Genomic DNA, 21,413 nt, shown 5'->3' on the forward strand with positions numbered 1-21,413 from the left:
ATGTATGTATATATTCATGATTTTTGGAGGAAACGATGGCATTCTTTGTGTGATTTTGATTTAATATATGAAATTATGTAATTATGTGAATTTTCTGCCCCTATATCTTCAATTTTGTGATCATTCTAAATGCATTTTAGGAGACTGAATCACACAGTGAAAGAACGCACTATAAATGCGCGCGCACATCATTAAAACAAAAATAGCACACTCCTCACCACTGTCTTTTTGGCTAATTTGTGCAAAACCTCTTGCTAATATGTCAAAGCTTCATTTCAACCACCAATGCAACGATGCAATTATTTAGCTTACCTCTAAATTCTTGCGCAGGGTTGATGTTTTGTCGAGATTTTATAAGCTGCTAGTTTGGTCTTCCTAGGCAAGTACAGCTTACACTGCATAATAGAGCATACATATGGCCATGGGTTCACTTCATTTCCTTCGAGTTCAACTGCAGAATATGACGGGGTTTCGTTTTCAGCGGTGTCTGCACCACTAACGCCTGTTTTGTCCGTCTGCATCTTTCTCGTGATTGTAGCGCCAGTTTGCCCTCCTGCCCATTATTTACTGACGTAGTTTCCAGGGAGCGATTTTTTTTTTTTTTTTTTTTTTACTCAGTAATTAATGTGTTTCAAAATGTAGCGAAGTACAATACTTCAAACAAAATATACTTAAGTAAAAGCAAAATTACAGATTTAAAAAATTACTTTAAAAAGTATTAGTACACAAAAAAGCTACTCAATTACAGTAACGCGAGTAAATGTAATTCGTTACTTTCCACCTCTGGCAGAAATGTAAGAATCATGCAGTAAATTACACAATCAAACAGATGGTGGACACTATTAACTGCAATGATTATATGTTGCGAATAGACGTTGCAATTTAGCAAAATTTGGTCGTTTATACAAACATTTTACATAAGAATTTAAGAGAACAAACAAGAATGAATTAATTTATAAAGCAACACACTTTTAAATTTGGTTCAACAGTTTTATTCAATACAAAATTTAGCCTTTAAGAAAGTTAAATCTTGACATATGGTGGTACGGCTGTAAAGTCAGATCAACCAAAAACTGAATTCAGCATGACATGGAAAATGAACAAATACAAATTCTTCCTGTAGTTCTTGTGTATGCACTGTCATTAAACAGAGAAAATGAAATATGACCTTTGTCTCTAAGAGCAAGTGCAGGATGTTCACAAAAAACCACCATAAAAAACTGGTCACATGAGGGACGTGTGTTCCCTGACGGCGTTACTCTTAAAATTCTTCACTCTCTGTGTACCAAAACAAAGAGCCCGAGCAAACACAGTACAGCATACTGTCAGGAAACAAAGAACAACTGTTAGAACAAGTCCAATGTAACAACAATTCATCAATTAAACATGATACTTTAAATACCTTAAATTTGGGGTAGTCATTCATCAAAATTGTGACAATTCCGATGTAAGGCACAAACCTGTCATAGAGGAAGCGTGAGTAGAAATACATGATGAGCAAAGCAATGTATGACATGGAATAAAACATTCGAATGCAACGCTTGGCTTCTGGAAGTAAAACTTACTCCATAGGGAAACTGATGACTTATAAATCTTTAAAGGCAAATCTGTTGTGAGTTATGAGGTTGTTGATTAATGGTATACAGTATGCTATTGTTGAAGTCATCAACGATAACATTTTTAAATCACGATTAATCGCATGGTTTTTCTGCGATTAATAGCACTGTTATACACAAAATTCAATAATGAATTCACAAGTAATGTATTGCACACTTTTTCCATTTAAAAGTACTGCTATATGAGCAAAAGTGCAGAAACATTTGGTTTGTAAACACTTTAAACAAATAAGGTGTTATTTGTTTTTCTTTTACATTGTAGCAGTTAAAATATTATTGTAAATCTTAAACATTAGTCCTCACACGAAGGAATCCTATCTGTGGCCAAGCACATTTGAAAATGACAGTGAACAGTGGTTTGTAATGGTGATGCTTAGCCTAGGAATGTCACTATAATCAATATATCAACTTAAAGCGCAATATATGTACATGACCTCAGTCATTTTTGGCGATGCGATATATTGCCCATTATATTTAAATAAAAATGTATGTCACTGTGTTTTTTTTACATTTAGTTTAAATTTAAAAAATGCTTCTACAAAAAAAAAAGTTTCATCTTGAAGATATACATCAACGAACTTTCAAAATAATAATAATATTTAATAATAATAATGATGATCATGAAATAAAATAAAACTTAATGCGCAATAAAATAATTGTCGGCGTTAATTAATGCGTTAACGCAATAATAATGCATGAACTTGCCCAGCCCTACTTATTTTAAATATTGAAATTCTTAATGAAAGACTACATTGCCCATGATGCTGTGCAGAAAATCCCACCAATCAGAGAGTTGTGAACTGGCACTTCCATAAAGCACCACGAATGACCTCCCTACACTCCCAAGTTAAACTATATTGTATTTATAGATTTAAGCAAATTTAAGTCAATAGTTTAATATTTCACCATCGTTTTTAAACCGATTGTCATTCGTAGCCCTCACTATAGCTTGCTTTTTTTCCAATTTTCAAATATGTTTTTGGTAGTTGGTAATGTTGTGATTTAACTCGCAGGTGCTTGGTTCAGTTTATGGCTTAAAATACTTTAACAAAAGGTGTTTTTTTTTTTTTTTTAATCTCTATGGTAAGAAACTAAACAAAAACAAAAAAAATCCCAGAACCAACACCAGTGACTAGGGATTCTTACCCTCTTGCTCTTCCCACCACGTCTTTCTTCTCCAACCAGTGCTGTCCTTGCTTGTAAAGGCCTCTGTCATCCACAGAATTATTGTCACCTTTCGTCAAAAACTTGATATCACCGTTTTCTCTGAAATTAGTAGGGATCAACGTTATTGGAAGGAGACAGTAAAATTAGAAAAATCACAAGTGGCACTTAATACTAATACACACAGCTCTAACCTAGTTAAAAACAAGCACGCCATCTCAGTTACTGGTGCAGTAGGGGATTGATATTGATATATATTGATTGAAACACTGTTGATATTTGAAATCACCTCTCTTGATAGCTCCACCCCCAAATTCACAAACATGCTATGGAGCACAGGCAACTCCCCTATCATGATTGGACACGCCCCTTACTGGTGACTGGCTAGAAGTGTGTTTTGATGCTCAGTCCAATCCACTTTCAACTGGGTTTCCTTGAAATTGCTAACTGTACCTTTAATATTTTCATCCCAAGCTACGGTGATAAAGTAATGCATGAACACTCTTATTTGGGAAAACGTGCATTGTGATCTTGTAAGTATACTATACTTACTTTTCATGAATTTTTAGGACTCTGTGTACAATGGGAATTTCTCTTCCCTCGATCCTGAACACAACAATCTCTCCCACTCTGATTGGATCTTCAACACGATTTGTGAGAAAGAGAAGGTCTCCTCTGTGGAATGCAGGCTCCATGCTTCCACTACAATCATAATGACATTAATAATTAGTGCTGGGCAACAATTACGATTAATTGTGATTAATTCCATCTAAAATAAAAGTTTGCGTTTATATATGTGTGCGTGTACTGTATATGTATAAACAAACATACAGTATTAATTTTGAAAATATTTACATGTATATATTTATATATATATATATATATATATATATATATATATATATATATATGTATAAATATTATATATAAATTTTTATTAAATATATACATGCATGCATGTGCAAATAATAAATATACACAGTACACATTTTTTGGGATGTGATTAAATGCAATTAATCATTGTTCATCATTGCTTTATTAATAATTACACTTCACTGATCTATGCCTCAATTAACTTTCAAATATCACAGTGGGTTTTATTTTTGAAAAAAAAAAGTCTATAAAAATAGGGCCTAATGTTAAAATGATGGAATTATTCAAAGGTGTTTTACCTGTATTTCAGCATGGCATTTGTTATATTTTTTATTATTATTATAATTTTAACAGATAATGTCCTGGAAGAAACCAGTACTTTTTTTTGTTTTTCTGCATATTTTCTTACAGTGAGTGCACCAATCCATAACACATGATCAGGGTTTCCATACATTTGCATTCACTTTTCCAGTATGTTTTGTGATTTCTGGATAACACTCACTTCTATATTATGACTTGTCCGGTTTCTACAGTTAAGCAGGAGCTTAATTGCTCTGTTAATATAAGTACAGTGCACTACAACAGTACTAGAAGTCACTCATATTTTAAGAATTTAATTTGACAATGGGAACACAGCATCATGTAAAAGCATGCTGCAAAAAATATGACCATATTACCTGAGAACAACCACAATCGGACTTTCACTCCCAGTTACAACCATTAAGCCTTTCCAGATCATCAAAGCTGAAGATACAATCATGCCAAAATTCAGCACCTGATAGTAAAGCTGAAAAACACGAGGTGCAAAACATCAGATGGCTTTTCTTTGGCTCCCAGTTTGATTACATTTCCTAGCGAAAGTATGTGTTTCAAGTAAAGATGATGACTGGTATCTTGTAGTGCAACGGCTTAAAGTGAAATACACGTTACTGTAATAGATAAATGAAGAGAATAGAATAACAGGACAGCATCTGTTGTTGTAAAAGGATGCCTTCCTTTTTCACACCCACTTAATAAAAAATATGTAATAATTTCAAGCATATTTCATCTCTATAACTCGCAACAAAGAGAACTAATAGAGCACTAATATGTAAAAACGTTAAAGCCACTGCCGTTGAAGCTGACGTGTAGTAAGCAGAGGAAGCGCCGAGCTAACTGGCTAAATAAATACACACCTGCCGCTTATTCATTCGCCGGACATCGTCGAGGAAGTCAAATGATAACATTTTGTCTGTAGATTAAATATGTTTGACAAAAGTCTATTAAAACAATTGCAAAATTGAGATTTTGTTGCAAATATTTCTCCGCCACTGCTGTAGTTAGCGGATACGCGGCGACTCTTCTGGTTTAGTTACTTCCGGTAAAAAAAGAGGAAGAAAAACCCTATGAAAGGTGATAGATTGTCGTTTCTTTTTTTTCGTGAGAGCTGAGTGGATGGAATAGATGGCTCTTGAGTTATATTAATTCTGTTCAACAAACTAAAATTAAATTTATCTTGTAACTGCCGTTCGGTAAACAAGTAAACACAATAAAACATTCCCAGGCTGCTAGTGAGGCATGTTGTCACAAAAGGTCAGTCAGTGTGTGTTAAATCTTTCCTAGACAATAGCAGCCTTTTGTAGCCAAGAATTTAAGGTATGTACCCGTACAGCACCTGACTCAAAAAATAAATAAAATGACCTATCCAGAGATTCATTTAAATAAATAATTTTGAGGAATTTTGCTACACTAAGAAAATCGTCTCATTGCAGATTTAAACGTCTCAGACATAAAGGTTTAATATGAAACATTACCGGTGGAATAACGAAGAAATTACAAAAACAATAGTAATATTTGTATTTTTAAAGGCCACCAAAACATTAAACATCTGCTGATAACACAAACTGTAAAGTTGAGACTCTGATGTCTTTAATATGCATTTTTTTTCTCCATACAAGCATTTACAAAAGTGCTAAATTTGATTGTAAGAATGGCTCATTGAATACAAACGTGATTTAAACTAGTAATCTGCATGAAATGAATATGAAAATATATTTTCTCTGAGTGCAGATACCTGGGTTTAAGTGAATACCTTTTAGAATAACGTAATCTCCATCGTAGCAATACAGTTACAGATCTTTAGTTTGTAATACAAGCACGCAACCTAATAAATATAAAATAAACATCAGACATGCCCTTCCTTCGACACCAGCACAGCATAAGCACCACTAAAGATTGACCATCAAAGGTACTAAATTCTTCAGCATTTTTGGTGACCCTGAAAACAGCCAAAAGATAACATGACTGTCTCACTTATGGCTACATTAAGTAACATACACAACATTTCCTGCATTGTAATGTACCCAAGACAGGTTTGACATGGTACATGAACAAAAACATACATTTGTTCTGTAGCGAAACATTGCAACACACTGACCTGATGCTTTGGCATTACCCAAAAATAAATTATGATTATCCACATACATTGGATGGACAAGCAGTAAAAAGTGACAATTGCATGAATTTAACAGTTAAATTAATCCAAATAATGCAATAAAACTCTGAATGAGTGTCTGTTTTAAACATTATTTCATATATTTGATTAATGACATGAGATATAGTATTTCACTGTAAGGCAACATGTTTGTTTGCAGTACCACATTTATCAGCTACATATTGTAATTGCAATTATGTTGATTAGCAGCTTTCCTTTAGGAGTCCTTTCTTCTGTTCAGGCCTTTTCTCCCTCAAATCCACTAGTTTATGACGCCTGTTTGCTTTGCTCGTCCTCTGTGGAAAGGCCAGTCTTTTTTCCTGAAAGAGGTGTGGTTTCATCGCTCAAGTCTGATGAGTGTTTTTGTCCTGTCCCCGTGTCCGCATTGATAAAGTCCTCACGCTTCTCCGGTTCTTTGACCTTGTGTACAATAATGATGTGTCTGCTGAGTGCTAACTGAGAGGTGAAACAAAGGCCGCAGTGCTGGCACTGGGGTGCGTCACTGTCGGTTCTGTGTTGAGGTAAGTGCTCCTGAAACTGGACCTTGTCTTCAGAGGTAAAGCCACATTTGGCACAGCGATAAAGTGGCTTAAGTCGCTTGCCAGGGATGCTGCATGATGATTCCTTGTTTCCTGCTGCTCCATGAGCCCCCTCTGCTCTTCTTTTCCGTTTCTGAAAGAGAAATATGCAGATGCATATGCTGTACTTGAAGTACAAAATAAATAAAATAAGCATTTGTGATTACCTCGCTTGTGGGTTTGACCACTTCCTGAGATGCTAGCTTTGCCATCTGCTTGAAATCTGGGTTCTTGATTCCATGCATCAAGCTGATGTGTTTCTTCAGCATTGAGTGTTTAGTGAATGACATCCTCTCAGTTGTGCAGTACCTTCAGGAGTTTTAATTGAAACAACACAAAGTTAATGAATCTTCTTTGAATATCAAATTTATTTTTTAGTTCTACAGTATAGGGATTTTACCAGCATGTGTTAACTTTCTTTCTCCCATCGTGGTCACTGCGAAGGTGTCGTTTAAGACTCAAGGGTGAATTGAAGGACATTTCACATAGTCGACATGGATGCCTTTTTACCAACTGCAAAACACAGGCATGTTCATATGTGAAGATTTACTACATGCCTACATGCACTGCAAAGTATCTCACCTTGCCATGGCTGGTCTTCATGTGATTGACATAGGTCTCTCTGTCAGAGACCCACAGGAGGCACTCTCCACAGGTCCAACCAGCGTTCTTCAGACTAACTCCAGCACTTGAGTTCTGTGCAGCAAAACTCTCTCTTCCCTTCATGCAGGCCTCATTAGCTGGTTTGGTCAACCTTGGTTGGAGGTTTTGTGGTGACATTTTGTCGGACAAAGTTGATGTCTCTGTCTTTTTGGGGCTTTGTTCTGCTTCACCTCTGAAAACTCCACCATGAACAGTCTGCAGATAAAAAAGACTATTTATTTCACATTTTAAATATGAACAATTTTTTCAATATCTGAGTAATACAATACAACACTTGATCCTTAGGTCAGCCCTGTTGAGATGAGTCATCTCTAGTGCTGTGGCAGTACAATGGCATAGGAAATAGCGGTGGCAGATTCAAAAATAAATCCAGAGGTGGAAAGTAACGAATTACATTTACTCGCGTTACTGTAATTGAGTAGCTTTTTTGTGTACTAATACTTTTTAAAGTAATTTTTTAAATCTGTAATTTTACTTTTACTTAAGTATATTTTGTTTGAAGTATTGTACTTCGCTACATTTTGAAACACATTAATTACTGAGTAAAAAAAAAAAGAAAAAAAATCGCTCCCTGGAAACTACGTCAGTAAATAATGGGCAGGAGGGCAAACTTGCGCTAAAATCACAAGAAAGATGCAGACGGACAAAACAGGCGTTAGTGGTGCAGACACCGCTGAAAACGAAACCCTGTCATATTCTGAAGTTGAACTCGAAGGAAATGAAGTGAACCCCTGGTCATATGTATGCTCTATTATGCAGTGTAAGCTGTACTTGCCTAGGAAGACCAAACTCATGGGCGTCAGTTTGGTTTGAAATGTGGTGGGGACAGAGACGCATTCAGAAGTGCATTTTCAGAAGTGGTGGGTACAATGATGCATTTTTTTTTCTCTTTCGCGCAGGTCATGTTTTGAAAGACGTCCTGTATCTTATTAATGTAAATAAATAAAAATGTATACAAAAATGTGATGAAGTCCGACTCGTTTTATGAAGAAGAAAGCCGTACAAAGCATTAGACATATGATATATGACCCACTAATCTGCTTCATATCATCATATAAGTACCATGTTGACAATATGACATGGCCATGACGTGGTTTAATGTACCTAAACAATGATTACCAAATTTCTCTTTCATGTTGCTTTGTTATAACCACTGAAAACGGGGAAAAAAATCTAACCCAAAATCGGGCCTCGCTCTACATTATCCCGCTTATTACATGGCTACCCACCAAATAAATCAATAATTTGACACAAAATATTGATTTAAAAAAGAGTTTATTGATTTAAACACGATTGTATTGCTTCCGCTAAAGAAAATAGATCCGTCTCTACGATTAGAATCCTGCCGCGTCCATACCAACGCTCTGTTTTTCATGGCAACGGTGTTATTATCAAGAAATAACAGACTTCATTCTACAGTGGAATTCAACCAAGCCATGTAATAATTTGATTTAATTCCCAGTACAATTTACCATATCTACACACAACTTGTATCTACACACTACACACAACACAACAGCACTACAAATTTTATCAAGATTGAAAAAGCAAAAATACGTGTAGCACATGAACACTATTGACTATCACACCATGATCTGACTGCTCTCAATTCACAACAACATGCATCCATCCAATCTACATCAGGCATTTTGACTAAAACTTGATCCATTCCTCATCATCATCATCATCATCATCATCACAACTATTTCAGAATTCAGCAATAGATTCAAGCAATAATTAAACAAGATACTGACTACTCAACAATCATCTCCCCCAACACTTGCTGTATGAACGCAAACCGTAACTAGCTAATTAAGTTGGTGGCTAAGGAAGTCTAACGTAACATTAATTGCAAGAGAAGAATTAAAACAGCCGATCCCTTGTGTGCAAATGCACAAGACCTAGCCATAATACCAGCAAATCTTAATAAACATAAGTTATCGCGTCTTACCTTTGTGTCAATGGTCTGCAGACCCTTGCTGTGTGTACAACAACATCCATTTGTTCTACAAGTTATCACTTTGATATGTTATAGTCCATGGCACTAGGATGCAACCTTGTGATATTGTATGAAGGCTAAATGACTTGCTCGTCTAGGATACATTCGCCAGAAATTCTGGCCAATCCCAGCAAAGACTAGGTAGCCTCGTTCCCGCTCGTTCACTGTCCATTCCAAACTGTCAACTCATTTGAAAAACATTCTTTAAAAAAAAGAAGCGCGATAGTCATATAGACGGTTTCATCGGGCGCATGCGCCTGGACCTAAGTTAACTTCAGGTCTGTGTTGTGTATATCGGTCTGGCTGCAGTGCCTTCTACAAACGCGGTTAAAGTCAAGGCGATGAGTAGACTGAGGGCTCAGGTGGTTGTGCTGCGGCATGTGTTTCCCATACATTTATTTATTTTTGGAAACTCACCACAATTTTAAAACTGATCGATTTTCAAAAAGGCTTCGCTGAATAAACATGAGTAACGTTATGTACTGCACGTTTAATAATAATAATCCCTTACATTTATATGTTTAAATATCAAAACGAGGCACAGGTGTTTTTTATATCGCTGTTTTTCTGAAGGAAGACTTGCATGTTATATGCCTGATAAAGCAGCGTGTGTGAGCGTACTTTGTTTACAGCTGTTACTGGGGAAACCTCCATTTCTCGCGCTTTATGTCTATGCTTTAAAACATCTCCTATTGGCAAAGAATGGATTTGCATTCTCATTAAGTCCGCCTGATCCATGCAGCAAACATATTTTGTTTGTTATCAAAAAATATCTACTCTAGAGGGACTTGGCTGATGTTATTGATTCTATTTGGAAGTCTACCGGAAGTTAAGTTAGGTCCGCAAAAGCGCGCATGCGCAGTAACGTTTGTTTATGTTGTTGCCGTTGAAACCGTCTATAGAGAAAATAATAACAGTGACACGATGACTCCCCCTCCCCCAACCTAGAACGTATCCCAATGTTACAGTTGTTGCAGTTTTAATGAACAGAAAAGCGTGTAGCCAGCGCAGCAGCAGAACTCGAGGTTTAAAAAAAAAAAAAAAGTGGTGGGTACAAAATGACTCATGACGAAATCTGGGGGGGACACGTCCCCCCCGTCCCCCCCGAAATCGACGCCTATGACCAAACTAGCAGCTTATAAAATCTCGACAAAACATCAACCCTGCGCAAGAATGTAGAAGTAAGCTAAATAATTGCATCGTTGCATTGGTGGTTAAAATGAAGCATTGACATTTTAGCAAGAGGTTTTGCACAAATTAGCTAAAAAGACCGTGGTGAGGAGTGTGCTATTTTTGTTTTATTGATGTGCGCGCGCATTTATAGTGCGTTCTTTCACTGTGTGATTCAGTCTCCTAAAATGCATTTAGAATGATCACAAAATTGAAGATATAGGGGCAGAAAATTCACATATTTATATAATTTCATATATTAAATCAAAATCACACAAAGAATGCCATCGTTTCCTCCAAAAATCATCATGAATATATACATACATATATATAACAGTTCAGTAAACAAGTTAATTAAGAGACTTGCGTTTTAGACACCATATTGCCTTTTTAGCTCTATTTCTACAACAGAAAATAATTCCAAACACAGCCACCAAAGCACAGTTTTGCGTCTCTGAGCAACGTGACAGTGTTTCGTTCCTGAATGAATCAACCGTTTAAATGATTCGGTTCAGTCGCAATGACTCACTTATTAACAGTGACTTGCTGACACATACTGGCCATTTTAATTTCACATTTAAAGTATCTTTTGATTTTTTAAAATAATTAATTTCTTATCATTTCAAATGAGTATTCAACATTTTATGTCTTGTATATCAAAACATTATTCATGCATTGGTAACTGCAGGTTAAATGCATTCTTGTCCTGCACTAAACAGTGTAATACATCTAAATGCCACTTCCAATGAATCTTCTGCATTTCCTCTGCATTAAAAGATGAGTTTGTTGATACTGATTTGCCTGGTAACAGCCCAAATGTTTTATTATTCTAAATAACTGATTCCTTTAATTAAAAACAACTAGTTTGAGATTAATATACCTATACTCCATAGCCCTGCAGAGTTTAGTTCTAACCCTGCTCCAGCACACATATCATGTAGTTTTCAAATAAACCTAAATGATTAGATTAGCTGGATCAGGTGTGTTTAATTAGGGTTAAATCTAAACTGTGCAGGACTGTGGCCCTCCAGGAACTGAGTTTGACACCCTTGGCCTGTCCCATTTTGACTCCCTCCAACTGTTAAAATGTAACTAAGTAATTTTTACTCTGAGTAAAGTTTAAATGAGCTACTTTTTACTTTTACTTGAGTAGATTTTTAGACTGGTACTTTTACCTGTACTTAAGTAAAATTTCATTAATGTAATGGTACTTTTACCTGAGTAGAATATTTTTGTACTCTTTCCACCTCTGTAAATGACCTCAATGTTTCCACAATGCAACTACAAGAAGATAACAAAAATCTCTCCTGGCACTTTCATCTGCCACAGTATTATACTACAAAATTCCTTTTCCATTTATTTTGTTTACCCTGCTATCTAAACAGACCATATATCCCATGTTAATGAACAGTTTTGTATGATTTTGTTAAAAGTTATTGTAATTGACAAATCAATCACGCCCCCACCCACAAACAAAAAAAACAAAGAACCTTGGTGTCATACTGCCATCTGTCATTTGGAAGCACCCCACCGCAGGTGACATACTCTCATCTTTTACTACGTGCCTCCCAGCATGCAAACAAACTCACGCATCTCATGTAGAAAAACATACTTGGGTTAACTTAAAAAAGAATCTTGCATGGGCTTGTTTATTTCTGCTAGGTTTTACTGTAGTGTGTTTTCCAGAAAAAAAGTGAAACTACAACTACCAGCATGTGGGAAATGTGCTATACAAAAACATTTGGGATACAAATGTGTGTTTAGCACGTTTTTGCATGCTTGACGCTAATTGCATTATATAAGATGTTTTGAAATAAAAGATGTAGCACATTTCAGATGATGAAAATGTGTGACTTATATTCCGGAAAATACAGTATATGTACATTATTAGATTTATCCGGACAGCACTTACTTACTTACGTACAGGAAGTACTTAACTTAATAATGTTAATTATATGCTTACCATCTGGTGATCACAACAGTCTCATATGAAGCACTTTTTGTAAGCTGTTAAGGAGCATCTGCTAAATGTCTTAAAAGTAAATGTCCTGTAGTGCCAGACAGAAGCATTATGTATAAAATATGTATGGAATAATCTCACACCTGTTACTTCTTAACATACTATACACATTATTCAGTGAAGTTTTCCCTTAATAAGTTTACATGCACAGTTATAATCCAGCTACAGAGTGTTTTTACTGGTCTTTGACTCTGAAGTATACATGACGACATATTTTTGCTTTAGCCTGATTTAAATCATGCTTTTAACGTGCATGTAAGCATTTTATTAGTCTGAACTAAACTAAAGCTACAATTAGTTTTATTTTCCCAATTACACTAGATGACAGAAACTGTGTCAGTTACACACTGCAATGACCAACAGCACTACAAGCAGTTACAAACCTTGAAATGATGCACCAAAAGTAGTTTCTCTGGGAAGAATGAAGTGCAATTTGGACACTTGAACACACATATACGATGATTAAAATGTTGATACAACAACTGCTTCCTCTTAAAGACTGTTTCACAGGAACACTTGTAGATCACCCTGCACAGAATAAACAACTAACTCTTCAGTACAGTTCAGGGAAAATTTATTAAGACTGAAATTACAGTGTTACAGATCAATAGATGCACTTACTGATGTCTGGGTTCACTGCCACCATGCTTGTTTTTTACATGCATCAGACAGCCATCAGAAGATCTGAAGGCTACAGGACAGTTAGTGCACTTATAGAAGACCTCACAATGCTTCTCTTCAATGTGACTCTTCAAGATGGACAAGGACATGAAAAGCATTTCACAATGCAGACACCTGAAAGAAATTTGAGCACATCAGAAAGAGGGACAGTGTGAAAACAACACAAAAGATATTCATTGTCTCAGAGAGGACATTCATTTGTGGTGACAGAGTTCAAGGTGACAGTTCAAAATACTTACGAGTACCCAATTCTACGGGCATAGTGGAGACAATTCTCTTTCACATGCTTCTGGATGTCCACTGAGCGACTGAGTGCCCCACATTCAGGACAGCAATAAGGAGATTTGTGTGAGTGAATGCGCTGGTGGGCCCTGTAGCTGCACTTGTTGGGTAGCAACACTGAGCAAACCTTGCACATCTGCATTGAAGAAAGCAAACACAAGGAATGCAAGGAAAAGTTCCTTCATCAAAGTAAAACACGTGCCAAGTTTTTAGAAATGTACTCTTTGTATTTACATTGTTTTCAGAGTTTTGAAAAACACTCTCTCTATATAGTACAATGTCCCATCAAGTAAAAGATTACATTTCTTTCTGACACCTTCAAAATAGGTTTACTTTACCATTACCATTATTTTCAAAAACATTATTTAACACACACACATATATACTTTTTATGAGGTTTAAAGTATATTTAATCCTTTTATATAAAATATTTAATTATATTACAAAGTGTTACTTTTCTTCAAAGTTTTTTAAATAATACATAATTAATCCAGAATGATCACATACCCCATCGGAACTCATCTTGCCTTGCATAAAAATGTAAAATGTCTGATATTTTCATAGACTTATTTACCTTATCAATCATGGGGTCCTTTCTATGCTTTTTTTCTGCATAACACTTGTTGCACAGAGTTTTTTCACATAATATGAAAGTGAAGCAGTTAGTTAAAAAACACATATCAAAAAAGAGAAGAAAAATAGTAATAAAATATTATGCCAAAATACAATTAAGTGTTTTTCATTCTATGTAACCACAAAAATGTCTTAATTTAATACAAGTGGCAGTCATTGTACGAGTGAATTGCATTTTTAATGTATTTAATATACTCAAAAGAACATGTCACTGACTTGACTTATATAAAAACAATGATTTGTCGCTTTTGTAATAATTTTACATGACAAGTTATGCTTTGTGATTCCAGTAGTTCATTGATCTGACTCACCAGACCCTCAGCCACCGTTGATCTCTGATAGTGACCCGCAAGTGCCGTGTAGTCTGACATCTGTTTATTACAGTCCAGACATTTGAATCCATGTTTAATAACTTTGTCAGGATAAAGTGGCAATACCACTTGGCTTTTGGCCGACTCTGAGGTGGTGTTCCCACAATGTATCTGATTTACAGACTGCTTAGGCTTGGTGGGCGCCAACATCTGGTCAACAGCAATGGGCTTCATAAACAATTGAGTGCACTGCATCACCATGCCTTTGTTCTTGTGATCTCGTGCGTGTGCCAGGAGAGCACATTTGTTAAAAAACACCAATGTTTTGGAGCAGTGGGTGCACGCGACTTCAATATGCACACTCCTACGGCTGTAATGGTAAGCAAGACTCTTTTCCAGCCCGAACGAGTCTCCACATTCTAGGCAGCAATAGCCTTGTAGTGGGAGCTTGATATTGGTGCCTGGTGGTGGACTCAGGTCAGGAACATATGTTGGAACTGGGTTTGAGTAATTCAACAGTCTGTTTAAAGTTCCAGCAGCAGTATTTGGAACAACAGCTCGTGTGTTTGGAGACACATTTTTAACTTGATGCACCAATGGTACAGAACTGCACACCATTGACGATGATAAATGAGAGGGCTCATGTCTATTAGTGGAAGATCTTGCTGTAACCGAGGCAGCTACACTATGTGGCACAAGATTTAAGTTTGCTAAGTGTAATGCCTTCGGTAAGTAGTTTGTATTAGCAAAAGAGCCAATCTGAGCAGAAGCATCTTTCTTTTGCTTGCTGCCACCTTGCGTTGTCTTTAGAGCAAGAACATTATTTTGAGTTTGAAGTTTTTTAGAGTTCCACACTGATTTCATGCTGGATTTGCTCCCCATTAAAGGTGTCTTTAAGGCTTCCTGCTTTCCATCTTCAAAAATGACCTCTGAAAAAGTATCATTTGAATGATACAAAGGCAATGTTTTCGAGAAGGCATCTTCAACTGAGGACTGTGATGGCGATGACCCAAACAGTGATGTTAGATCTTCTGTTTCAGAATCTGGCAATATGCTCGTGACGGTGCGTTTGATTTCTCCAGATGAGGTTTTGATTGTCTTTATTCTGACTCGTGGGATGGCTGGAGGCGAGCCAGCAGTGACAACTGGAGATGCTTTACCACTGCTGTCACTGCATATACTCATTGGGCTGTCAGGCTGTTTCGCGAAACGTTTCACCACCTCCAGAGGACTTCTTGGGCTCCTTGGCGATATTGCTATTTTTGGACTAATTTTCATGGTCTCTTTTGGGGTAACTGGGAAGTCCTTTAAATTAGTTTGCCCACCTGGATTCTTTTTAGCATTCAGGGCTGCTAATGCATCAAGGCAAGATGACAATCTGGAAATGTGTGCTTTGACACATGGACGGGAAGAAGAAATGTTCATCTCAGGAGTTGGATACAGATTTGTTTCACAATCTTGGATGCTGTCACTTTTTGTCTCAGAAATTTGTTCAACTGTATCCTCTTGAAAAGGTGAGCCAACATACCCAAGATCATCCAAACCTTTTGAACCAGGATGTCTTTCATTGCATGTCAAGCTGGACGCATCTGGTTTTCCATGATGGCCTAAAACAGGAAGAGGAGAGGATGTAAAGAGTGAATCAGATGGGAAGTACGAGGCCTCTGCAGATTTTGGACGGTCATCGATTCCATTGCTATGAATGTCTTCAGATTCTGGACTGGATATAGGGCTGAACTGAGGCATAGATGCTGACAGAGAGGAAACTTTTTCATTCTTGTAGAGGACAGGAATCTTTTCCTTGGAATGTCTTGAGCAGTCTCCATTGACAGAAGAGTTATCCAGCCTTGGATAGCTGGATGGATGTGCCTCCAGTGAGCCTGCTGAACTCTTGAACCCATTTTGTAAAAGGTGCCCCAAATGAGAACTCTCCTTCTCCACGAGATTTTCATAGGAGTTCTGGCGGCTAGTGTTCTTTACTATAACACTGACAGCAGGGGCATCGGTTGTAGGCACTGGGTGAGGGATCAAAACCGTGGCATCCATACACATATCCGTGTTCTTCAGGTGTCCCTCTCCCTCATCTTGATTCCCATGTATGGCCTCTTTGGCATCCAGACTGGTTGCATCAGGGATGTCAAAGGCAGCCAAGAGATCATCAAAATCAGGGGTCTTCATATCACCCATGATTGGAGGCAGTAGAAAAACCTGAAGTAATAATATGTAAAGAGAATAAATCAAAATATATGCAGGCCACATAAATGTAAAAATAATAAACAAATACTAGAATTAACAGGCATCAAACCATATCACAGCTTAAGTTAACATTCAGGATCTACAAAATATCTAAAAAAAAAAACTGAATTTAAGTGTAATCACCATTTGTTTCGTGGTTAATTCATCTCAGCAGTTTTTGGTATCCATCAGTTATCCAGTTGTGCGCCTTCATCTGTATTGCACTGACATTTCCAGGACCTTCCATAGTACTGGTCCAGCCAGCTCAAAGACTTATGTAAACTTTGACTCCATTCCAAGTACTTTAACATTACAATACTCTATATGGCAACTACACTCCTGTTTTATTTTTTAGCCAGCCAAATTAAGATATCATGTCACCCTCGCCTAAATTGGTTTCACATGAAAATTCTCGGAGAATTTGTTTTAGACCGATATAACAATTTTTTTTACAGGCGTCAAAAGTTATAAGCTTTTTCGTACGAGGATGTTAAAGAGTTAGCGTTAGCTCAAATGCTATCTGAGAAAACAAACCGTCGCCACGCTAACAAACCCCTTTAAAACATTGCTCACGGTCAAATTAGTACTACTTCACCCGGTTACACACCACATGTCATTTTATATACGTTTTATCATGTTAATACAAACGAGAGAGCATCTATGAAGAAAGTTAAGCGGTTCGTTTCGAAAGAAGCGTTAGCTGTACAGTCGGTTGCGCGCTTCTCTAGCTGCTTGCTTCCCAGCTCTGCATCGCAAACCTGCGGTAATAATAGAACAGTCTGCGGGTATACAGCCAAACGCGGTGTTAAAGAAACCGTACAAAAGCCATGCAAATGGACGAGCATGTCAGCATAAGGTATGATTGATTTGTGAGGTTTATAAAAGTGAGTTGTTTACAGTTGCCCGCTGTCTGCTAGCTAACAGCTCTCTCCCTTCCTGTGTGCGCGAGGACCCCGCTCGGCTCAACGACACACGCGGGCCGTGGCTCAAATCCTGACAAGATGCCTTCATAGACAGCATTTTGGACGGCATCCCAGACCATTTAGAAGACGCAAAAATGTTGTATATGTTCAACCACAGACAAATAGAGATGTCTCTAGAATCAACAAGCGCAAAAAAGTTTGACTATTTCATATAGCTTGTCTAAGCCTGTTTGTTTATGGATGGGACAAATTACATTCTGGAAAAAGTCGTTCGATTTTCCTTTGCACATTACAAAGTCATTTGTCACTGCCAGCGTCTTTTTGTATTAAGTATATTAGTTATAAAAGTTTATGTTAAACCTTAACCTAAAATTAGATTTTTTTCACAATTGATAATTTATTTATTTATTTTATAACACTGGTGGTAATTTTTCAAATTAGCTATAGATTAAATAGAAGGGTAAATGACAGTTTTGAAACTCATCCTATCCACTGAAAACATATCTTATGAAGAAACAGCCAAGATAAAGGTAGGTAGGTAGGTCATTCCTATTATTCGGTAAGATTACTAGGCCTTTATATGTTTTTCAACTACATGTGATTCAATTTCTAAATACCCCACATCATTAACCTCCAAAAAAATAATATTTCCCCACCTCATGCATTAAAGACCTTTTCTTTTTTTTCAGCTTTACACCTTTTTTTCTTCAACCCCATAACGGACATAATGGGATTGGTTTAAAAAGAATTTGACACAAAAATGGTTATAAAACAAACATGTACCTACTGCTCATGTTTCCCTGATAACAATTTAATGATAACGAATGTAATATTTATCATAATTGTCACATTTTTATATGATTGAAGCTAAAAATATACGAAATTGTGTGTCTACGGTCTCATTATTTTTGTAAAAAAATATTTTTAATTTACAATTTGGACTAAAACCACAATTTTATTGTTTTAGCCCTTAACATGATTTATAGTTATTGGCAATACTTTACATCTTAATTGTCTTCCCTTTACTTTTTTTCTGAAAATATTAATGTGACAAGGTGTGATGGCGTTGAATACTGTAAAACATTTGAAGGGACATATTGCCTTAATTGTTTTTTATTATTAATTACAATTTCTTTGATATTGTCCCCTTGTTTCTGGCTCAACATACCGTATCTGCATGGCCAACACTATCTTTCTGCTACAAATGTGGGTACATTTTTTTTTATTTATGATGCTTGTCAACGTTTTAGTTGACATTACATCAAAAATTATATTTAAAACAAAAATATGAGTTGTCATGATTTTGGAGTATATACAGGTCCTTCTCAAAAATTTGCATATTGTGATAAAGTTCATTATTTTCCATAATGTAATGATAAAAATTTAACTTTCATATATTTTAGATTCATTGCACACCAACTGAAATATTTCAGGTCTTTTATTGTTTTAATACTGATGATTTTGGCATACAGCTCATGAAAACACAAAATTTCTATCTCAAAAAATTAGCATATCATGAAAAGGTTCTCTAAACAAGCTATTAACCTAATCATCTGAATCAACTAATTAACTCTAAACACCTGCAAAAGCTTCCTGAGGCTTTTAAAAACTCCCAGCCTGGTTCATTACTCAAAACCGCAATCATGGGTAAGACTGCTGACCAGAAGGCCATCATTGACACCCTCAAGAGGGTAAGACACAGAAAGAAATTTCTGAACGAACAGGCTGTTCCTAGAGTGCTGTATCAAGGCACCTCAGTGGGAAGTCTGTGGGAAGGAAAAAGTGTGGCAAAAAACGCTGCACAACGAGAAGAGGTGAGCGGACCCTGAGGAAGATTGTGGAGAAGGACCGATTCCAGACCTTGGGGGACCTGCGGAAGCAGTGGATTGAGTCTGGAGTAGAAACATCCAGAGCCACCATGCACAGGCGTGTGCAGGAAATGGGCTACAGGTGCCGCATTCCCCAGGTCAAGCCACTTTTGAACCAGAAACAGCAGCAGAAGCGCCTGACCTGGGCTACAGAGAAGCAGCACTGGACTTTTGGACAAATTTTGCATGTCATTCGGAAATCAAGGTGCCAGAGTCTGGAGGAAGACTGGGGAGAAGGAAATGCCAAAATGCCTGAAGTCCAGTGTCAAGTACCCACAGTCAGTGATGTCTGGGGTGCCATGTCAGCTGCTGGTGTTGGTCCACTGTGTTTTATCAAGGGCAGGGTCAATGCAGCTAGCTATCAGGAGATTTTGGAGCACTTCATGCTTCCATCTGCTGAAAAGCTTTATGGAGATGAAGATTTCGTTTTTCAGCACGACCTGGCACCTGCTCACAGTGCCAAAACCACTGGTAAATGGTTTACTGACCATGGTATTACTGTGCTCAATTGGCCTGCCAACTCTCCTGACCTGAACCCCATAGAGAATCTGTGGGATATTGTGAAGAGAAAGTTGAGAGACGCAAGACCCAACACTCTGGATGAGCTTAAGGCCACTATCGAAGCATCCTGGGCCTCCATAACACCTCAGCAGTGCCACAGGCTGATTGCCTCCATGCCACGCCGCATTGAAGCAGTCATTTCTGCAAAAGGATTCCCGACCAAGTATTGAGTGCATAACTGAACATAATTATTCTAAGGTTGACTTTATTTGTATTAAAAACACTTTTCTTTTATTGGTCGGATGAAATATGCTAATTTTTTGAGACAGGCATTTTGGGTTTTCATGAGCTGTATGCCAAAATCATCAGTATTAAAACAATAAAAGACTTGAAATATTTCAGTTGGTGTGCAATGAATCTAAAATATATGAAAGTTTAATTTTTATCATTACATTATGGAAAAAAAATGAACTTGATCACAATATGCTAATTTTTTTAGAAGGACCTGTATCTTTACTGAAACCATGACTATTTAATATTTTTTTTCATTAAAATGATTAATAAATGAAGCAAATAACTCAACCCTGTCACAAGTTTACAAACCTGTAACAATGAGAAATACATACATTTGTGACGGGTTGTGGTTTTTCAATCAAAATGGCCACTGGAGAGTTGACCATGTGGCAGCTATAAAACAAGTACATTGTACATAGTTATGGATTAAAATGAAATGTTGAAAAAGTAATAATTTTCCATCTTAATTTTATGTGACTGGGTTGAGTTGTTAAGCTTGACAGTACTATAACATGCACAAAAAATATGAATAAAAATTTATACTACTAACCATTTTCTGCACCACTGTTAAAGAGAACTGAATGATGTCATTTCTGGAAAATGATGTCAAATATGATTGGAGTCTTAATTATTATGGGTGTAGAGTGGTTAGTGTGTTCAATTCAGACTGAGGGACATATGTTTTTATAAAATATTTAGCTTTTTTTTTATATATATATTACAAGAAAGGAACACACATACATGCTTACATTGTTGCCAACAATCACAGATACTATGCACATTTTGTTAATAATTTTATAATAAGTACAAACTCAGTGAAGTACCACTGGAACAGTTTAAGAGAGATAAGACATTATTTTATTCTATATTTTATACATTATAATGAGCATCCCAAAGTTTTGTGAAAAGCTTTTAACAATTAATTTTGGTGAACTTTAGAAACTCTGGGGAACTGAAATATTACAGAATCCCAGGAATGACCCAGATGTGATTGGGGTTAATTTGTGCTGATAACGTGTGTATTTATTAGATATATAATCACTGGAATTATAAAAAACTCAAATTATTTTGAGAATACGTAGGCTAATATTGACAATGAAAGCTTGAAAAACTCCTAACACTGAACTTT

At 36.6% G+C, this 21,413-nt stretch overlaps 2 protein-coding genes across 2 annotated transcripts; both read right to left on the reverse strand.

The window, feature by feature from the left end:
- Positions 1-969: 969 nt before the first annotated feature.
- Positions 970-5,016, reverse strand: LOC132101418 (signal peptidase complex catalytic subunit SEC11A-like). The gene is made up of 6 exons (XM_059506358.1): positions 4,829-5,016; positions 4,331-4,440; positions 3,333-3,482; positions 2,763-2,882; positions 1,403-1,460; positions 970-1,322 (listed from the first exon to the last, which is right to left on the reverse strand). The coding sequence occupies exons 1-6, from the start codon at positions 4,877-4,879 to the stop codon at positions 1,272-1,274; spliced, it is 540 nt and encodes a 179-aa protein (XP_059362341.1). The 5' UTR covers positions 4,880-5,016; the 3' UTR covers positions 970-1,271.
- A 1,377-nt stretch (positions 5,017-6,393) lies between these two features.
- On the reverse strand, positions 6,394-16,652 carry LOC132101135 (zinc finger protein 592-like). Its single transcript, XM_059505851.1, has 8 exons — positions 14,464-16,652; positions 13,477-13,655; positions 13,178-13,351; positions 12,940-13,084; positions 7,287-7,562; positions 7,105-7,217; positions 6,872-7,013; positions 6,394-6,798 (listed from the first exon to the last, which is right to left on the reverse strand). Exons 1-8 carry the CDS (start codon positions 16,648-16,650, stop codon positions 6,394-6,396), a joined length of 3,621 nt encoding a protein of 1,206 aa, XP_059361834.1. The 5' UTR covers positions 16,651-16,652.
- Positions 16,653-21,413: the final 4,761 nt, after the last annotated feature.

This window comes from Carassius carassius, chromosome 23 (genome assembly GCF_963082965.1).
Source record: "Carassius carassius chromosome 23, fCarCar2.1, whole genome shotgun sequence".
In the NCBI taxonomy this organism is placed as follows: Eukaryota; Metazoa; Chordata; class Actinopteri; order Cypriniformes; family Cyprinidae; genus Carassius; species Carassius carassius.

Excerpts from the sequence above, each read along its gene's own strand:
- LOC132101418 (XM_059506358.1), bottom strand. The coding sequence starts at position 4,879 with ATGTTATCATTTGACTTCCTCGACGATGTCCGGCGAATGAATAAGCGG. Across the intron at positions 1,461-2,762 it reads GTGGTGGGAAGAGCAAGAGG|GTTTGTGCCTTACATCGGAA; the intron begins GTAAGAATCCCT and ends CCTCTATGACAG. Across the intron at positions 1,323-1,402 it reads ATGACTACCCCAAATTTAAG|TATGCTGTACTGTGTTTGCT; the intron begins GTATTTAAAGTA and ends GTTTCCTGACAG.
- LOC132101135 (XM_059505851.1), bottom strand. The coding sequence starts at position 16,650 with ATGGGTGATATGAAGACCCCTGATTTTGATGATCTCTTGGCTGCCTTT. Across the intron at positions 7,563-12,939 it reads TTTTGGTGCATCATTTCAAG|ACTGTTCATGGTGGAGTTTT; the intron begins GTTTGTAACTGC and ends TTTTATCTGCAG. Across the intron at positions 7,218-7,286 it reads TGAAGACCAGCCATGGCAAG|TTGGTAAAAAGGCATCCATG; the intron begins GTGAGATACTTT and ends TGTGTTTTGCAG.